Source organism: Mustela nivalis (genome assembly GCF_964662115.1).
Source record: "Mustela nivalis genome assembly, chromosome: 14".
NCBI classification, from domain to species: Eukaryota; Metazoa; Chordata; class Mammalia; order Carnivora; family Mustelidae; genus Mustela; species Mustela nivalis.
In genome coordinates, this window is record NC_139033.1 from 43,907,837 (window position 1) to 43,927,450 (window position 19,614).

Here is a 19,614-nt window from a genome sequence, read left to right on the forward strand (position 1 = left end):
AGAATAATCTCTAATCAAAAGATTACACCCCATTAGAAAAAGGGATTATACTCCATAGGTCAAATTAATACAGTAGCTAGATTTTCAAGATTTATGGAACACTTGTGTAATTAAGATGGGTTAATTAAGAAGTGAAGTGAAATTAATTGTGTAGGAACATTCTTAAACTTCTGATACGTGTTAGTATGTTCTTTTCCAGAGTTCTCGTGCATGTTTCTTACTAGTGGGTGAGTGTGCCAGCTGGGGGTACATTTGCCAACTAGTATTATTATTTGTAGAGGAAAACAATAATAGGGAGTCTCTAACAATTTGATAGAGAAAAAAAGAAAAACTCATGTATCTGAGAATGCTTTCCTATTTCCATTATCATTCTGTCGTGGCTTACTGGTTAAGAGAGCACGTTTTGGAGTCAAGCAGATCTAAGTTTATGCCACAATTCTGTCACTTCAGAGCTGTGAGGCCTCCCACAGTTTGCTTAACATCCAGGCCTCACTGGCCTTTGTCTGTAAAATGGGGATAACCTAATAGGATTTGTATAAGTACCGTGCAAGGTAATGTTTGAAAGCAATAAGCTCACATTTTACAACATAACCAAATGTTCAGTATATGGTATTTATTGTTACTTTTGATGCTCAGGCCAGATGTTACTTTTTAAGGTTGGACCTTTTGGGGAATAGCCATCTTTCTGGTGGATCGTTTCGTGCAATGATTCTGAACATTGACTTTAAGGTTAGATTGCCTTGGGTTCATATCCCATTTTTTATTCTTTAAAGACCAATATCTTTATCTGTAAAGCAGGAGTTATAATCTCTACCTCACAGGGTTCTTATAAAACTTAAGTGGGTTTTTCTTATAGTACAACGTCACTATATTATTGCCATAATTTTAAGAAGCAGTGTAATGGAGTAGTGAAGACTTACCTGGGACTGATCTTGGAAAAGTTAATCTCTACAAGCCTTTATTTCATCCTTTGTGAAACTGGTCAAAATAATGGCATGATCACTGTATGCATTAAATAAGGGATAATACATGGAAAGCTGTCAGTATAATGACTTAGTTCATATCACTTCTTAACTAGTAATATTTAAATGTTATGGAGACACACAACACACATATTCCATTTGCAGCCAGGTGTATACAGCTGGTGAACACATTACTTCGTAATGAGGCGGAGCGTTTCCAGAATCTTCCTCCACTGAGAGTTCTATAGATGCTCTAGTCATTTGCATACTCACAGATTACCTGCAAGGCTTCCTTTCACCATCCTTTGCAAAAATAAGTTAGTCACATAAAACAACTGACAAAAATGCAGTGTTAGTGAAAAAATAACCTGTATTTTAAGTGTAGGAGGAAAAGTGAGGGCATTTTGTAATAAAATTGAAGACATATAAGATAATTCTCACAAATGTACAATTTAGAAGAATCTGAGAGGTATGGGGCTGTGCTATCAAAGATGGTATTGGCACCCATTTCTTTCCCGTAAGAGTAAAGCTTTTAGAGACGCTAAAGCAGTGGCTTTAAAATTTTATTTTTATTTATTTATTTTTTGCTAGTGGTTCTGTCTCTTTTTTCAAAAAGTCTTGGTTCTTTTTAAGATATTAAAATATCAACTTGTTGTGCTATCACGTTCTGGTGTTTTATCTGATAAGATTATATTTTTCTCCAAGTCCATGGACCTGTCTTTCCTTCCTTTTTGGAAGGAAATTTAAAATTTAAGCTGCCATGTTTAAATTATATCTCTTAGAGCACCTTTGGCCTGGGTCTGTAGCTCTGCTTATTTAAGCTCCTGTGTTCTTATAGCCAGTTTCATTCAGCTATATCAATGCACAAATCCTAATAAAGTCAAAGTATGTGACTTAGTTTACTTGTTTTTTTTTTTTTTTTTTTAAAGATAAAAAGTTGCCCTCAAGTAGTATTTGCACTTTGGAAAGCCTCAGTTTAGATAGTATAGAGAAATAAACTGTCCCAGGTTTCGGGTTTTTTGTTTTGTTTTTTTGTTTTGTTTTGTTTTTACTTTGGTAAGAGCATTTCAGTTCTACTCTCTCAGCAAATTTCAGTTATACAATAGTATGTTCAACTCTAGGCTCCATGCTTTCCATTAGTTTAGTTCTTGAAGTAAAACTTAAAATATAAATTGAAATTTTGAATCTGAAATGTAGTGACATACCAAGTTGATGGGAAATGAATGTTAGATGTGAACAGTGTTTTTCTTATTTACATGAGGCATGGTCCAGAAAATCCTAACATTATATTTTAAAAATTTTGTGGTTTCTCTGTTCCAGACAGCAGTCCTTTCCCCTCATCAATTCCACACACTTTCCAGATTAACTTCAACAGTTTGTACACAGCTCTTTGTGAACAGCAGACATCTGACCAGGCAACTCTCCTCTTGTACACATTGCTCCATCAGAATAGTAATGTTAGAACATACATGTTGGCTCGCACAGATATGGAAAATCTTGTAAGTATCACACTACACATTTCAAACTTTCTGTATTGTTTAATCTTTTGAAGAGTAGTTTCTTTTCCCAGGAGGGTAAGGTATGTTTGCCTGGTTGCAAATGTGCCACCAGGCACAGACGGGGTTATCAAGTTTATAGTGTGGGAGACACGGCACATGGCTTCCCTGTCCTCCAGGTCTCTCCCTGCCCAGGATCCAGCCTGATGGAGTCCTTGAGGAAGCACCGCCACCATTCTCAAGTTTTTATACCCTGGTTCTTTTCAGATGCTAAATGTCCACCCACCAAGTGCCTGTAGCTAGTCCCAGTCACAGCAAGTTCCTGGTGAACATGGCTAAGCTTGGTTTCCCATGTGTCCCATCCCTTTGGGAAGCTTAGGCTTGAGGTCTGCCTGATCTCAATTCTGGTAGTGTTGTTAGAGTTTCTTTAGGGCACCTATACCAGATAGCAATTTACATGTACACTATTCCTTTATTATGTGAGTGAAAAACTCTGGTAGGGAATCACGGATTTCCATTTGTAACTAATGTTTAAACAAAAATGTTTCTGTGAGTGGCAAGTAACCTTACCTCACCAAGGTGTTAATATTATAATTGAAATACATTCTATAGAGATACCTGTGGGTTATTTATACATTAACAGAATTGTGAACATCCCTAAATAGCCAGCAGCTTGCTGGTGACAATAGGAATGTTTCCTCTGTACGAGGTTTTACAGGTTGACAGCAGGATTTACCAGGGATTTGGTGGCCATTTTTTCAGTGTTAAAGATAAAATACTGAGTTAACATGGAATGTTAGAATTCATTTGAAGAGTATGTTCCATGTCAAAGTGACACTAAGGACAAAATAAGTGATGAGCGAACCTGTCTGCACACCAGCTATCTGTGGGAAACATTGATTATTTTAAGTAGTAAAATTAGATGTAACAGTGTACTGCTCATGTGAGTAAACACTTGGGAGTAAACACTTGTTTACTGAGGGGTGAGTGAGAATAAGCAGAGACAATTCTGAGCATGATGTATCCTAAGGGAAATGATGGCAGTAAGTAGAAAGCCCAGGACACCACCTGTTCAAGAAAGTTCCATGGTAAGTATGTTGGTACCTAAGAATTTGTTGGGAACAGACATCTCTACGTGATGACATACACCAGTAAACACTTAACAGGTTTTGTTTTGGGGGTTTTTTTTTGGAGTGGGGGTAGAGGGTTATATGTTCATTTTTGGTTTTAACTTATATAGATTATTTTGATAATGTCTCAACTTATGTCCTTATCTGTCTTTTTACCTTTATTCTATAATATTGGGGCTATGATTAAAAAATGTTGCTGGGCTGATCTGATTTTGTTAATAATTTTATTCTACAATCTTTCTTATTAAGGTAATGTTTGACACATTAGTATTTGTAAGAATACATTATTGTGTATAAGTTCCTGCTAGACTAGAGACAGACCTGCTTCTACTCGGTGTCACATATCGGCATGAGTGGTCTGTGCAGACCCACTCTTTACAATGCCACAGTGTCATCCAGGGGGATTGGTTTCTCTATTGGTGTTGGAGCTATATGTGGGGAAAATACTTTTAGGCGTATGCTGGTTTGTGTGGTTTTCGTTTTTCTTTAAAGAAACTTAAAACTAGTAAATTAAAATGGTGTATAATAAAAGCATAAAGGTTGAAAACATTTGTCTTAAAGTAATTGAAATAGTAAATTAAAATTTCTGTTTGATAGGTTTTACCAATTCTTGAGATTCTGTATCATGTCGAAGAAAGAAATTCACACCATGTGTATATGGCCCTTATAATATTATTGATCCTCACAGAAGATGATGGCTTTAATAGATCAATTCACGAAGTGGTAAGTTACCATTACTTTGCGTTGAGTTTCAGAGTTACAGAATAGGCAGGTCCCTCCACGAGATTTACTGAAGCCTTAGCATTTCTTCCTTCTCTTCCTTCTGGTAGGTGTTTCCGCAAGAATCTGACTTAGAAATGGTGTGCCTGTCTTCAGATTTATGAAGTGCTTTTTTTCTGAATGACTGTTAGCCACTATTAAAAACTCTGTCAAAATGGTTTCCTCAGTAACTGAGGCAAATGTTTTTGCTGCCACTGAGTTCATTTTTCCTCTCTGTTTCGTTTCCCCTTCTTAGTTGTGGCAGAAATTGTCAAACAGGTTGCATCTTGTATACAGAATAAGTGAAAGAATAGGAAGTAAAGAGAAGAAACCTGAGAAATTGTTTTATGTTTTTGAAAACAATGTAACATAATTTAACTCTTCCAGTTTTAGTCTTATGGGTGAGTTCTAACCCCAAACTGATTTTTATCTTCCTCTTCCTTTTTTCTTTGTATCAAAGTAACACATGTATATAGTGTTTTTAAAGTAATCTCTGCACCCAATGTGGGGCTCAAACTTACAACCACTGACTGACCCAGCTAGGCACTCCAACACATGTACACATTGTTTTAAAATGTATATAGAAGGTTTAAAACTTATATACCAGGTTTTAATGCAACATAATACATCCCATGTCTACCCTACTACACCTGATTCCCAGTTCCCAAAGACCAGTGCTTTGCCCATGTTTCTAAATAACATTCTTATTTTGTTATTTCTTGATTTTCCAATTTAGATATTAACTATCCTCTTCCTAAAATGGAAAATAAGTCATAATTAGCTCTCCTTCCTGCACATCATGCCTGTTCCCTCTGGCTTCCCAGCCCCCTTTCTACTCATATACTTTTACCCCTCCTTCCTTTTTATTACCATTTTCAGCTTGAGAACTCAGCTTTTTCATGCTTATGATTAACTAGTATTCTTAGCTCAGCTGTGTAATGTATGTTCATTGCATTTCCTTTCTTGTTCATGTTTTGGTTTTTCTGTAGCATGCGATTGCCCAGTTTTTTATTCATGTATCCATCACTCATTCAGCTCTCATACCTCAACAAAACAAACGGAGAATTCCCTCTAGGTACATTAAAATACATTGAATATCTTTTTAGTTTCGTTTTCTTCTTTGACTTCTGTCTTTGGCCATATTGGAGGCTTAAGTCAAATGTTTGGTGATCCGTGTTTGTTTTATTTAGAAGTAAGGCACTAAAAAGTTGATTGTAAGTTCTATATGTGGGCAAGACTTTTACTTGCTTTTAACTCTCTCTGCATGGTCTGTTTCTCTGGGCACTCTGTTCTCTGTAGGCCTTTTCTTTGGGCTGATCAGTTTCTCAGAGGGGCTCTTCCAGTCTTCCTGCTGTGGGGGTCTAGTGGGAGAGGGGGTTAGGGCTTTCACACCTCATAGGATACAAACACTCTTTTCTTCTTGTCTTCAGTAGGGTTTTTGTGACATGTTTACTCTTCTCTGAAGATGTTCCATTAAAACTTTTTTTTGTCTCTTCTATGGTGTGACCATCATTTCAACTAAGATTTAAGGAATCTTGACACTGTAGAAAGAGGATAAAACATACAAACTTCTTGATTCTTATGGTTTAGTAAAGTACCACAGAGAAAATATTTGTATTGATTTTCTCATTTTTTATAGCATTTATCTTTTTTTTTTTTAAGATTTTATTTATTTGACACAGAGAGACACAGCGACAGAGGGAACAACACAAGCTAGGCCTGATGTAATTTTTAAAAACATTGAAATTGGGGCGCCTGGGTGTCTCAGTTGGTTAAGCGTCTGTCTTTGGCTCAGGCCATGAGCCTAGCATCCTGGGGTCGAGCCCCACATCAGACTCCCTGCTCAGTGGGGAATCTGCTTCTCCCTCTCTTCACCACTCGTGTTGTCTCTAGCTATCTCTGTCTCTCTCTCAAATACATAACATCTTAAAAAAAAAAGTAAAAACATTTAAATTGAAGTATGAAATGTGCACAGATTTTGAAGGTACAACTTAGGAGTTTTTGCATATGTATATACCTGTGTTATTACCACACAGATCAATTTACTGAACACTTCTAACATAACAGAAATGCCTTTTCCTGGCCAATACGCCACAATAGTGAACCACTATTCTGACTTTGTTCCCAATAGATTAGTTTTTATCTCTCCTTGGAGTACAGTATGCTATCTTTTGTATTGGCTTCTTTTAGTCCAGAGTACTGCTGAATTGACCTGTGTTACTGCATCACCGGTTGGTTCTTTTGTATTTCTAGGTGTTATTCTGTTGTATGAATATGCTGCAGTATATTTATCCATTCTCTTCATGGTAAATAATTGCTTCCCCCCCAGTTTGCGACTATTTTTATAAGGCTGCTGTCCCATTTTTGCACCTGTACATCAGCAGACATGTGCCCTCATTCTCTTGGGTGTATACCTAGGGTAGCATTCCTGGGTCAAGGGCAGGTATATGTTTAGCTTGAAGAGACAGTAATAAAACTGAAGCAGCGTCTAACCCTAAGTTCGCAGTTCTACTCCAAGGTTGTATATGCACTTTTCCATAGAGCGCACCTGCTGATTAACGGTCATCTGACAGCACTGTTGATAATATTGAAAATCTTGAGAGCACCCTGCAGAGTTCAGCAGGGTGCTGGCTACATCTGAAGAGTTCAAAAAGGGAATGAAAATGGAGAAGGGGGGGCACCTGGGTGGCTCAGTGGGTCAAGCCTCTGCCTTCGGCTCAGGTCATGATCTCAGGGTGCTGGGATCGAGTCCCGCATCAGGCTCTCTGCTTGGCAGGGAGCCTGCTTCCTCCTCTCTCTGCCTGCCTCTCTGCCTGCTTGTGATCTCTGTCTGTCAAATAAATAAATAAAATTAAAAAAAAAAAAAAAGAAAATGGAGAAGGGTACACAGCAGGGTTTCACCTATGTCTGTAATGTTGTATTCGCTTCAACAGTATGGAAAACAAAATAAAACAAGAAGTTACCAAAAAGAACTTTGAAGCAAATATGACAAAAAATGTTAAGATTTGACAAAATTCAAGTATGGATACACTTTTTATTATATTGTTTTCTATGCCTTTTTGATATGCTTATTTTATTTAGTAATTAAAGTTAGAATAGGAGTTTGCATTAAAATTAAACTTTACTGACTGCAGAAATAGGAGATGATAAGACAGGGTTCTGTTTAAGACAAAGATAAAACCCCCCCCCAGAAAGATGATTAAGAAAAGAAAGAGTTAAAAATGTCTATGTTCTGATAAAATATTAGGTTCTGTTCATATTCAGACTCGGTTCTGTAAGGATTTCTGGATATTGCAGATGACATTTCAAATTCAGGTATTTAAACAAATTTCTTTCCCCTCTAGAATTTGACTTTCATATTGATCTTTGTTTATTTTTCTTTTCCTTTCCATATGTAGTAGTGAAAACGAGTAAGTAAATGTTTCTACCAAAGTTCTTTATGTGGAATTATTAGTTGTAGATCTAATTGTCCATGAAATAGATTCTGGTATCTCATTTTGGCTTGAAGTTGCATTTCCTCAGACCTCATGTACTTTTCATGTGCTTATATATCCTATTTTGTGAAGTATCTTTCCAAATTTCCCCCTTTTATAAAAATTATACTTAAAACAATTTTTTTAAAGATTTTATTTATTTGAGAGAAAGAGAGAGAAAGAGTAATGTGCATGTACAAGCAGTGGAGAAGGGCAAAGGGAGAAGCAGGCTCCCTGATGAGCAGGAAGGGGCAGGTGGGAGGAATGTGTCTATGTTATCTATGTCAATAACAATATTCCAGGAATGTGAGGGTGGTTTAATATTGGAAAATCTCTTAATGTAACTTATACATTTAAGAGAGAAAACCCATACATTCATTTCAATAGACATAGAAAAAGATTTGATAAAATTCAATACCTATTCATGATAATCAAAACAAAATTTTCAACAAAATAGGGATAGAAAAGAAATTCTTTGTCTTAACTGAGTATATCTATAAAAATCTACAGTTAAAAGTATTGTACTCAATTGGAGAATTTTAGAAATATTTTCTTGGAAGTCAGAACAAAGAGGATGTTCTGTATTACCCCTCCTCTTCAGTGTTGTATCAAAAATCTAAGCAAGTTAGTTAAACTTGAAAAGAGAGGAAATCTAAATGTCTGTATTTACAGATGTTAGGATTAACCACATAGAGAATTCAAGATACTATAATAATATTTGAACTGTTAGGAAAGTTGAGCAAATCTTCTGAATCTGAGATCCATATATAAACAAATACAATTTCTACACACCAGTAACAAAGCTCTTCAAAAATGTGTTCTAGAAATGTGCCTGGGTAGCTCAGTGGGTTAAATGTCCAGCTCGATTTCAGCTCAGGTTGTGATCTCAGCTTCAGAGCCCTCCATCTGACTCCATGCTCAGCAGGGAGTCTGCTTGAGATTCTCTTCCTCTCTGTCCCCCTCTCTTTCTCAAAAAATAAGTCTTCAAAAATGTGATCTAGAGATGCTACTTATAATACCAATAAAACTGTAGTGTACTTGAGAATCATGTAACAGAGGAAGTGCAACATTTTTTATGAGAAAAATTACCTAAATGAAGGATATCAAAGATGACTTAATAAATAGAGATACCATGTTCATGGATAGGAGGACTCAGTGACAGAGTTGTTAATTTTGCTTTCAAATTAATCATTGTGTTGAATGCAATCCTGATCAAAATCTCGAGATTTTTGTGAGACTTAATCAACTGCAGTTGACCTTTGAGTAAAATAGATTTGAACTGTGTGAGTGTACTTATACATGGATGTTTTCAATAAATATAGTACTGTAAATATATCTTCTCTTCCTTAGTAAGCTTATCATTAAGTAAATTTTTTGGAAGTCAAAAGTTGGACTTTTGGATGGATTTTTGACTGCATGCAGGGGGTTGGGCACCCCTAACCTCTGCATTGCTCAAGTGTCAACTGCAGTCCCTCAAATCATATGGAAGAACATTTTGCATAGGAAGTTTTTGAAGAAAAACAATGTGGAGTTATCCTACCAGAGAAGACTAGTTATAAAACATTAGTAATTAAATGTGTTTCATTAACAATAGAATTTTTTTTTAAAAAAAGATAAATGCAAAAGAATTTGGAGAGTCCAGAAATTACACACTCACATACAGCAACACAAATGTATGATGGAAGTAGTGGTAAATTTTGCTGAGATTGAGATCTTGTCTTATCTCACAGGAAAAGTGATGATTTTGCCCCCATAGAAGGACATACTGCACTTGTGTTAATAAGGCCTAGATATGAAAAGCTGAACTTTAAAATCTTCAAAGAGAAGCTAAAGGATAATGTTTTTATGGACTAAAGATAGCATAAATGTATAAACCATGAAAAAACGCATTAATAAATTTGGCTGCACTGCAATGAAAAACTTTCATGGTTAATAAAGGGGAAAACAGGACGCAGACAGGAAGATGGGTTAGCATGATTGTTCAGTAAAACCGAAGTCTTCAGTAGAAAAATAGGCAAAGTAATAAACAGAATATAAAACCGGAATGACCAGCAAACATTTTTAAAAGATATTCAAACTGCTGATTTGTCAGGATCATGCTAATTAAAACAACAAATATTTTGTACTCATCAGTTTGGCAGAAATTATAAGCTTCGTTAAGAATTGGTAAGGTTGTGGGTGCCTGGGTGGCTCAGTGGGTTAAAGCCTCTGCCTTAGGCTCGGGTCGTGGTCCCAGGGTCCGGGAATCGAGCCCCGCATCAGGCTCTCTGCTCCACAGGGAGCCTACTTCCTCCTCTCTCTCTGCCTGCTTCTCTGCCTACTTGTGATCTTGCTCTCTGTCAAATAAATAAATAAATAAAATCTTAAAAAAAAAAAAAGAATTGGTAAGGTTGTAGAGAAGGAGGATGCTTTTATACTATGTAAATGAGCAGAATAGCTTTTGAAAGAAATCTGGCCTTTTATGTTCCTCAAATAACCTGCAGAAGCAGGTACTCAACCTCCCAGCAATTCCATTTCCTGGTTGTGTCCTAAGAAAAACTTTTTCAGAGAGTCACAATAGCTCATTTGAAGGAATGTGCATTGTAGCATTATTTGTAGTGTTCAAAAATTGCAAATATATGCTAACATAAATGGAATACTGTAGAACAGCTAGAGTGAATCAAATAGAGCTGCATGTATTGGTAATAATAAATCTCAAAAATCTGCATGGTAATGAAGTATCAAATTCAGGCTGCCAGAGGTTAGAGGACAGGATCAGTGAGGAGTGGCTAGGGATTTCAGGATGTCAGAAGCAAAATATTAGCATTTAAGAAAACAGTGCTGGATACAGTGGTGTTCTTTATACCAGGCTATTTAACTTCTGTGAAATTTCTGTGCTGTCTGAGATGGTAGTATTTTTAATGTGGTTGGTGTGACCGAGGAATTGAATTTTAAATTTTAATAAAATTTAAGTTAGGAGCGCTTGGGTGGCTCAGTTGTTAAGCATCTGCCTTCGGCTCAGGTCATGATCCCAGGGTCCTGGGATCGAGCCCCAGATCAGGGCAGGTGGGAAACCTGCTTCTCTCTCTCCCACTCCCCCTGCTGTGTTCCCTCTCTCACTGTCTCTCTCTGCCAAATAAATAAATAAAATTTAAAAGAAAAATTTGAAGCCAAATACCTCCTTGTGATTCATGCCGTTGTGATGAACACGGCTGCTCTATGCTTTTTAGTTAATAGTGACCCAAGCCTACGTTCATTAAACAAACAAACAAAAAAAAGCTATTCAGTGACTTTGCAATTTGGCCTCCTCGCAAACTCTTGGAGATTCGCTTTTGAAGTCATAAAGTACTGAAAAATGAATGGCTTAAAACGGGTGTTTTACAGGTTATTTTTCTTTTTAAAATTTATATGTTTCCTGACTGACTTAATAATTAATGTTCAGAGTATGAAAATATGGAGAGTAAGGGGTCCCTGGTATCTGAGTATCCTGTAGTGAGATTTTGGGTAGTAAGGATAAGAATCTACCTTGTAACATTGTTTTTACTAGGGGAAAAACTGTAAATAACCCCAATTTCCATTAATAGAAGATTGGACCCAAGAACATGTGGCCTGTTGGTATAGTACTATTCAGTACTTAGGTGGGATGCAGTAAGGGTGATATTCAGACATTTAACTAGTATGGAACCAGAGTCAGCCAGTAAGAAGGATATCAACCATGGTCCCATCACTGCGGAACCCCCAGGTGGTCCTGGGAGAGTGGCTTGGGGCAACAGCTGTTTATTAATGACCATAGTTGTATTCATTTTAAGAAATGATTAGTACTACCAGAATTTGGCATATGTGGTAAATATTAATTTCCTTATATGCATCAACATGAGGGGGCGTTACAGAACATATTGAGTGGAAAAAAAATAAGATGCAAACAAATACCTATGTGTACTACTTTCCTAGGGCTGCCATAACTAATTATTGCAAACTGGGTAGCTAAAAACAACAGAAATTGATTGTCAGAGTTCTGGCAATTAGAAGTTCAAAAGCAGGGTGTCAGCAGTACCATGGTATCTCTGAAAGACCTAGGAGACAGGTCTTGCCTCATCTTGGTCTCTGGTGGCCAGTCTTTGTTGTCCTTGGCTTGCAGCTTCTGTGCTTCTGTGTGTCTGTTGTGTCGTGTCCTCCTCTCATGTGGGTGCCTGTTTCTGTGTGTCTCCTCCTCCTCTTCTAGGGACACCAGTCATACTGGATTTAGGGTTCATCCCAACCCAGTAGGACCTCATCTCGGTTATGTATTTATGAAGACCCCATTTTCAAGTAAGATCACATTCACAGGTTTTGGATGACATGAATTTGGGGGACACTATTCAACCTAAGACACCATGGTATTGCTTTTATAAACTAGCAAATACACAAAGGAATCTCCTAGGCTTTGGAGGGAGTGTGTGTACATAGAAAGCATTTGAAGGGGACAGGAAAGGTACATACTAAGTTCAAGATAGTGGTTGATTTGCGGTTGATAGTGTATCCCTACTTTGGAGGAATAAAATGGGATTTATATCTTAAAAAAAGTGAAATGTTAACAGTTAATGTCAGTTGTGGGAATATGGAAGTTAATTATTCTCTGCCTTTCTAAACATACTTGATATTCTAAAGAGTTGATATTACACAGTATGTTACTCTACTCTAGCATATAAACATTTGGAAGAGATATTCAATAAAATCAAATCTATATGAGGGGAAAGCTCAGGAAAAGACCTACAACAAGCAATTCTCATATCCTTTTTAAGAAAGAAGACATTTTCAGATCCTTGAGAGGTTTCCTTTTGCATATTATTTGAGTTAGTTGACCATGAAATTGTATAATCAAGATGCCAGTCTATGACTATTAAACTGTATGTCTGAATATTGGATACAAGAAATGGGGAATTGCTTTTGTAAGTTAAGTAGTTTAAATAGGTTCTAAATAGGTCAATGGCTACAGCTAAGTTACCAAAAAGAATTTCTGTATGTTACCCATGATGCATTGATGTCCCATGGGAAGCTTTGTGAGCTTTATAGCTAGTTCTTTATAATTTTTCTTAAACACAACCAGAATTTCTAAACAATAATATATTTTTCACAGGAAGAAAAAGTTTTATGTAAAGACTAAATTGGATTTCTCATTTTTATAGTGACATTATCAGTTTACTATGTGGATACCATTTAAATATTTGTTGAATGTCAAATGAATAAGACTCCTTTTATTCAAAACATTTCTTCCATCCAGGTTTATAATTGACACACACAAGCAGATGTTAAGAACTAATGACCTCTGTTTCAAATAAGGATGGGTTATGACAATTTATTTCTAAATAAAGGAGCTGAGAGAGGAGAAACTGAACTATATCCAAATGTGTGGCCTTTAAAAAGACAGAGACTTGGGGCACCTGGGTGGCTCAGTGGATTAAGCCGCTACCTTCGGCTCAGGTCATGATCTCAGGGTCCTGGGATCAGGTCCTGCATCGGGCTCTCTGCTCAGCAGGGAGCCTGCACCCCCCCCCGCCTACTTGTGATCTCTCTCTCTGTCAAATAAATAAAATCTTAAAAAAAAAAAAAAGGCAGAGACTTTTCTCACTAGTAAAGTTGCCTAATGAGTATCCTGTTTTAGTATTTATTTGGAGACTTAAGAACATTGGTTCTAAAATTTTTTGGTCTTTACACTTAAAAATGAGGACACCAAATGGTTTTTTTCTGTGGGTTTTAGTTCTGTACATTTACCATACTAGAAATTAAAACAGATATTTGAAAAATATTTAATCAGGTCATTTGGAAATAATAGTTATTATAATAAACCCCAATACATGCTAGATACATCAACAATATATTTTTATGAAAAATAACCGTTTTTGTCAAACAAAAATTTAACAAGAAGAATGGCATTTACCTTTTTACAAATCTCTTGAACAAATTGCCTTAACGGAAGACTTACAGATTCTCATGTCTGCTTCTGTACTAAAATTGTTACATTATCAGCCATGTTATGTACCTCCTGAAAAATTCAACTGTATGCTCATGAGAGAATGAGAGTGGAAAGTAATATTTTGGTATTATCATGAAAATTGTTTTGGCCTTGAAAATTGTCCACACGTGTCTATGGGACCTGTACAGGGTCCCAGGACCACGTTTTGAGAACCGGTGCCTTAGAGAGTAAGTCAGAGGGACTGGGCACTTCACTGTTCTTTGTAAAGGTTCAATGGCAAAACTCATTGTTTTGAATTTTTTCAACTGTTATTTGTTTTACACATTAGGTTATCTCTTCCACTTACATCCTTAGTCATGAATACACGGGGATGCGTATACAGTTACATTTTTTACCTCACAAACAATACTCAGCTACCATTTAGTGGGTGTTTGCCGTGTGCCAGCCTCTGAGTGGAGACTGCAGAACAGGTCAGGGTTGGTTATTTGTAAAGGTGGGTGCTAGGTGATTTAGGACTCTTGCCACATAGTTGAACTGAGTGAAAATCTTTTGTGAAGGCACTCGTTTGCACTTGCATGAAGTTGAACACAGTATCTCTACTTTTTTTTTATTCTTCTGGTCTGTTTCTATACCCCCTTTCTCATTCATCCTGTTATTTGGACTTTGGTGGGGGGGGAAGATTTACCAGAGAAATGTCAATTTTAACAATTTTTTTAGAAGAACTGAGGTACAACCATATTACTTAGATTTAATTTTATTTCTCTGACTTCATGGATTATGATTGTGGTTGTTTGTGGCTTTTGGGTTTTGTTTGGTAGTCCTTATTCTCCTCTTGAATTTCTTGATCTGTCATTTTTTGCTGTTGTCACAGTGGGAAGGATGGACAACTAAATACTTACATGTGTGGTGGTTTGTTTTTTCCCCCAGAAGTGGTGCATGAACAGTTCATGTTGACTCTTTGCATACTTTCAAGTCTTTATTTGTTTGTATACTTGTGTGGTAGTTCCTCTAGGTATAGAATTCTAGAATCATAATCCATTCCTCGGAAATGTATGGGCATTGTTCTCTTGTTATGCAGATGTATAGTGTTTAGGACAAGAAATCTAATGTTAGTTTGCTTTTCTTTTTTGGTGATAACCTTCTTCTATCTGGGAGCCAATAAGATTTTATTATGTACTATAAATTCAGAAGTTTTACCAAACTATTTTTACTTTTTCTCATTATTTCTCCTCATAATGTTGGAAGTTTTTCCTCTCCTCAGCAAAACTTTATCCTATTACTAATTTTTCTGTTTTCCTTCTAGTCTGTACTTTCTGGAACTTTTACTAAGTAGACATTAGGTCTCTGCTTTTCTCCCATACTTTATCTTTTTGCCTATTTATTGCTGTTGTCTGAGAGAACTTTTGAATTAGTCTTTCAAATCACAAATCTGCAGTGTCCAGTTTTTGTCTCTCTCTGATGTCCATCCTTCATTCCACTGTGGAACTGCACCAGCTTAAGCTAGAAAACAGTTCTTGCTTATGGTGCCTGGAGGTGAGCACCAGAGCTCCCAGCTCTCGGCAGCCAGAGCAGAACATGGCATGGATCTTCTGGATCTTGGTTTATTTGTGTTCTTGGCTTTTCCTGAACACAAGTATGAAGGTTTTCTGTGGTTGTTGAGAGAACTCTACTTTTCAAGAGACTCCTCAGTTTTCCTATTTCCACTTTTTCCAGTTTTTCGGTCTTGCCTTGGTGCTGCCCATCTTTCAAATATATTTCCTTTTTGTGTATTAATGATATCCTCCTGTTTTCCAGATCTCTTTTCTATTTAAGAAGGAAGAAGGAAAGAGAAGTGAACCTCAGCACTGTTTTGCTATCTTGAACTGAAAGTCTCACAATTCACTTTTATATTGTTTAACTCACCTTCAGAGCAAAGCCATGGCTTATCTGAGATTTTAGACATGGATAATCCTTTATTCCCTGAAGCAGTCATATTTACTTAAACTTTTCTTCCCCATTACAGATATTAAAAAATATTAGTTGGTATTCAGAACGGGTTTTAACTGAAATTTCACTGGGGAGTCTTCTGATACTGGTTGTAATAAGAACCATTCAGTACAACATGACGAGGACAAGAGTAAGTATTCCATAGCAATTATTTTTATCTTTATATGTATAGTACAGTTGGGCCTGTAGTTTAAAGCAATCTCAATATGTAGAATACTAACATTTTCAAGAAATATGGTAAAAAAAAATAACAGATGTACGTATAGTCACTGAAATACATGATTCTAAAGTAATGTGTATAGTGTCTGTTTCTTTTTTATTAATTAAAAGTAATTCATGTTTTATAATGTAATATATACTTTAACATAAAATAATACTAAAATATTAATAAATATTGACACATTATAAGAAGATCATCATTTTTGCTTTGATGTTTCCTTCTACCTTATATAGTGTCTGTTTCTTAATATTTAATAGGTTGTGTGGATTAGAGGTATTTTACATAAAATGGGCAGTGGGGCATGTTTAGATAAAAGATGTCTGTCTTTGCTAGACCACTAAAACTGATTTGCTCTTTAAAAGCAGCGACAACAAAGTGTATGAAGATACAAGCACAAGAAATATGAATTTAAATGGAAAAGAAAAGTAGAATGAATACTTTAAAGAGCGAAAGGAAAATTTTAGCTGGATTGTATTTGCAGCATCTGGGAGCAAATTTCAGTTCTGCTCGATAGAGAAGCAATTTGTAGCTCAGAGAAACGGTCAAGTTTACTATAATGAGGCTAATGTGGATACATGTTCACAGTCTTTTATCTGAAACTCTAGAAGTCAGACATGTTTAAAAATGGAGAATGTTTTGACTCCAGAAAGATGATTGTGGGGGTTCCTGGGCAGCTCAGTCGTTAAGTGTCTGCCTTTGGCTTTGGTCATGATCCCAGAGTCCTGGGATTGAGCCCCGCATCGGGCTCCCTGCTTGGTGGGAGGCCTGCTACACCCTCGCCCACTCTCCCTGCTGTGTTCCCTCTCTTGCTGTGTCTCTGTCAAATAAATAAAATCTTTAAAACAAAAAAAGATTATTATGTTGTATATGCTATAGTCTGTGTAACTGTGAGGTTCTGCAGCAGCTCTCTATAGTTAAGCATTAATGTTTCTGCAGTGAAATAGTTCTGATATGCACCAGGACAGGGATAAAGGCGACGACAAAGAGCATCATAATCTTTTGCACCAGATGTAGCTTCCAGATGTGTAGTGAATAAAACGGAGTTTTTAGGATTTTATAATGAGAGGAAAGGGATTGTGGGCCTGAACGCTCTAAAAATCAGTGACAATTGAGTTTACGTTTGCTTCCAGTTAATCTTGCTTCAGATGTAGAGAAGACTCGATGTCTGTTTTCACCCTTCTGTTTCCTTACAGGACAAGTACCTTCACACCAACTGTCTGGCCGCTTTAGCGAACATGTCGGCACAGTTCCGTTCTCTCCATCAGTATGCTGCCCAGAGGATCATTAGGTAAATAGGAGCTTGAAGAGAAATACCACACTTTGCCTTTTGGCTGACTCAGTGGAATGCGTACTGTGTTGCTCCCTTTTTAATGTTATGCACAAGGAGTATCAAATTTTCCTGCTTAATATTTATCACCTTCTTGTTTAGTTGAACATACCTCGTTCTGCTTTATTTTCTAACCCACTTTCTTGATCAAAGTTAATTGGATTTACTTCTCCATCTTTTCATAAAATCTAATTTTAGGCTTTGTGTGTTAGCATTTTACAGAGGAGCGGGTATATTTCTTAGGAATGCAAACTAAATCTTCGCACATTTGCAGAGCATCACATTACACAGGGTAGCTGAGTTTGTTTTAGAGAATTCTCTTAATAGCAGTTTACTGTTGGATCACTTTCCTATTACTGTTGTAACAAATTACTACAAATTAGTGTCTTAAAACAACCCAAATTTATTATGCAGTCTGTAGATTAAAAGTTCAACACAGGCTGCAATCCAGATGCTATAGGGCTGGACTCCTTTCTGGAGGTTGTAGAGGAGAACCTTTTCCTTGCCTTTTCCTGCTGCTAGAAGCTCCAGTCTCCCTTGCCTCCTGGCCCCTTCCTCCACTATCAGAGCCATCAGCAGTAAGCTGTTGAGTCCTCCTCACATCTTGTCACTCTGATCTCCTCATCTGGTTCTTTCTTCTACTTTGAGGATCCTTGTGATTGCCTTGGCTCTCTCCAGGTCACTCAGGCTCATCTACCCATCTCATGGTTCATGGCTGAATCACAACCACAGAGTCCCTTTTGTCACATAAGGCAACTCATCCACAGGTTTGGGTGGTTGGGAGGTGGATATTTCGGGGGTACTCATTGTTCTGCCTCTCACAACATCACCAGAAGCTCCTTCTGGTCCCTTCTCCACCCTTGGCCAAAGATATGCTCTTTAAGGTAGGAAACCTAATTAACAAATGATGAATAAATATAATTTGTAGGGTTTCTTTGTTTTTGTTTTTGTTTTTTCAAACACGTGTGGATACTTTTTGGTCTTTAAGGTAGATTGTTGTAATGGCTCTCAAATAGAACATTTGTTTCATAAGTCAGTGAAGTCAGATTGTTTCTCTGGGTCTTGCTTTTGGCGCAGTGTGGTTCAGATGACGAGGTCTTGTGTTGCAGTCATTGGCGGTGATCACAAGTCCACATCACTTTTAAACTCTGATCTCACCTGGCATCCATTGGTTAGAGATGCTCATTGACCTGGCCTCTTCTTTAGCAGTTGCTCCACATTAACTTATGTTCTTGATCTCTATATTTATCCTCAGAATTTAGCAGAGGATATTTCCAGTGACTCACTGTATAATTTAGGTTGGTCTTAATATTATATTGGATTACTTTTTGGGTTTGTACTTTTGTGTTTGTCTATTGACTAACTTCGTACTAACACTAACATGATGACTTAAAGCACAAATAGCATCTCCTCATGCCTCAGATTCTTCCAGGTCTTCTGAAGAGTCTTTAGTTTCTAAATATTAATTTTTGTTACTATGCTGTAGTTCAGAGATTTAACGGGAGAGATTCAGTGATACTGTGCTGTTTTGCAGTCTCCTTTTTTGTGTGTATGTGGAACATCATAATGGTTTGAGGAAGGTTTCAGTACAGGATTCATTTTCCTCAGTGGATACACCAACATTTGGCCTGTTCAGTAAGAAATTGGCAAATTAACTGGTTTACAATTTATGTTCTGATAATGTGTCAAGCAAGATTAAATAAAAATTTTCTAGGTATTAAGTGTTGAGAAGCGAATAAAATATTGTGCCCAATTTTCTGTCTGTGATGAGTAAAGCAGAAAACCAGTTGTACTTGGAGAAATAAGAAACAGAATTTGGATTTGTGACCTAGGAATATTTAGATCAAGTTTATCATCAATAAGGAATACTGCTTTACTTGATGTTAATGGGGTTTTATTTAACATTGTATTAGTGAGGAATTGTGTTACACCTTGCAAGGTGTATCCAAATTAGTTTTAAAAAATTCCTGCCCCCAGGTAGCTTCTACTTCAGTAGCCGAGATAAGACAAGTATATACACGTGTACAGCAGAATGCAGTAAGTGTTAGAATGAGAGAAACACTCCTCAGATGAGGGTGAGTAGTTGGCTCAGAGAATGGTGAGATCACATCTCCCTGAGAAATCTGGCAAAGTGAGTAGAGAGAGATGACTCTCGAGATTGGCCTGATGGGGAAAAGCAGCAACGATGACAACACAGAACATGAGGGAGTGTGATAAAGGACATTCTGCTGAGAAAATAACCAGTTCCATTCAGCTGGCATGTTGTGGACCTGTGTAGGGATTAGAAGAGAAAAGCCTGGAAGAACCAGCTGGGTTTTTGCCTTGTGGA

At 36.9% G+C, this 19,614-nt stretch overlaps 1 protein-coding gene across 2 annotated transcripts in view; it reads left to right on the plus strand.

Moving 5' to 3' along the window:
• The window catches only part of DYM (dymeclin), a 332,115-nt gene that overhangs the window by 129,122 nt on the left and 183,379 nt on the right, over positions 1-19,614 (plus strand). For both annotated transcript variants that reach the window (XM_082699258.1, XM_082699257.1), the window contains exons 10-13: positions 2,283-2,461; positions 4,186-4,311; positions 15,755-15,868; positions 17,152-17,246. In XM_082699258.1, coding sequence (XP_082555384.1) covers positions 2,283-2,461; positions 4,186-4,311; positions 15,755-15,868; positions 17,152-17,246 — 514 coding nt within the window. The remainder of the gene's footprint in view (positions 1-2,282; positions 2,462-4,185; positions 4,312-15,754; positions 15,869-17,151; positions 17,247-19,614) is intronic.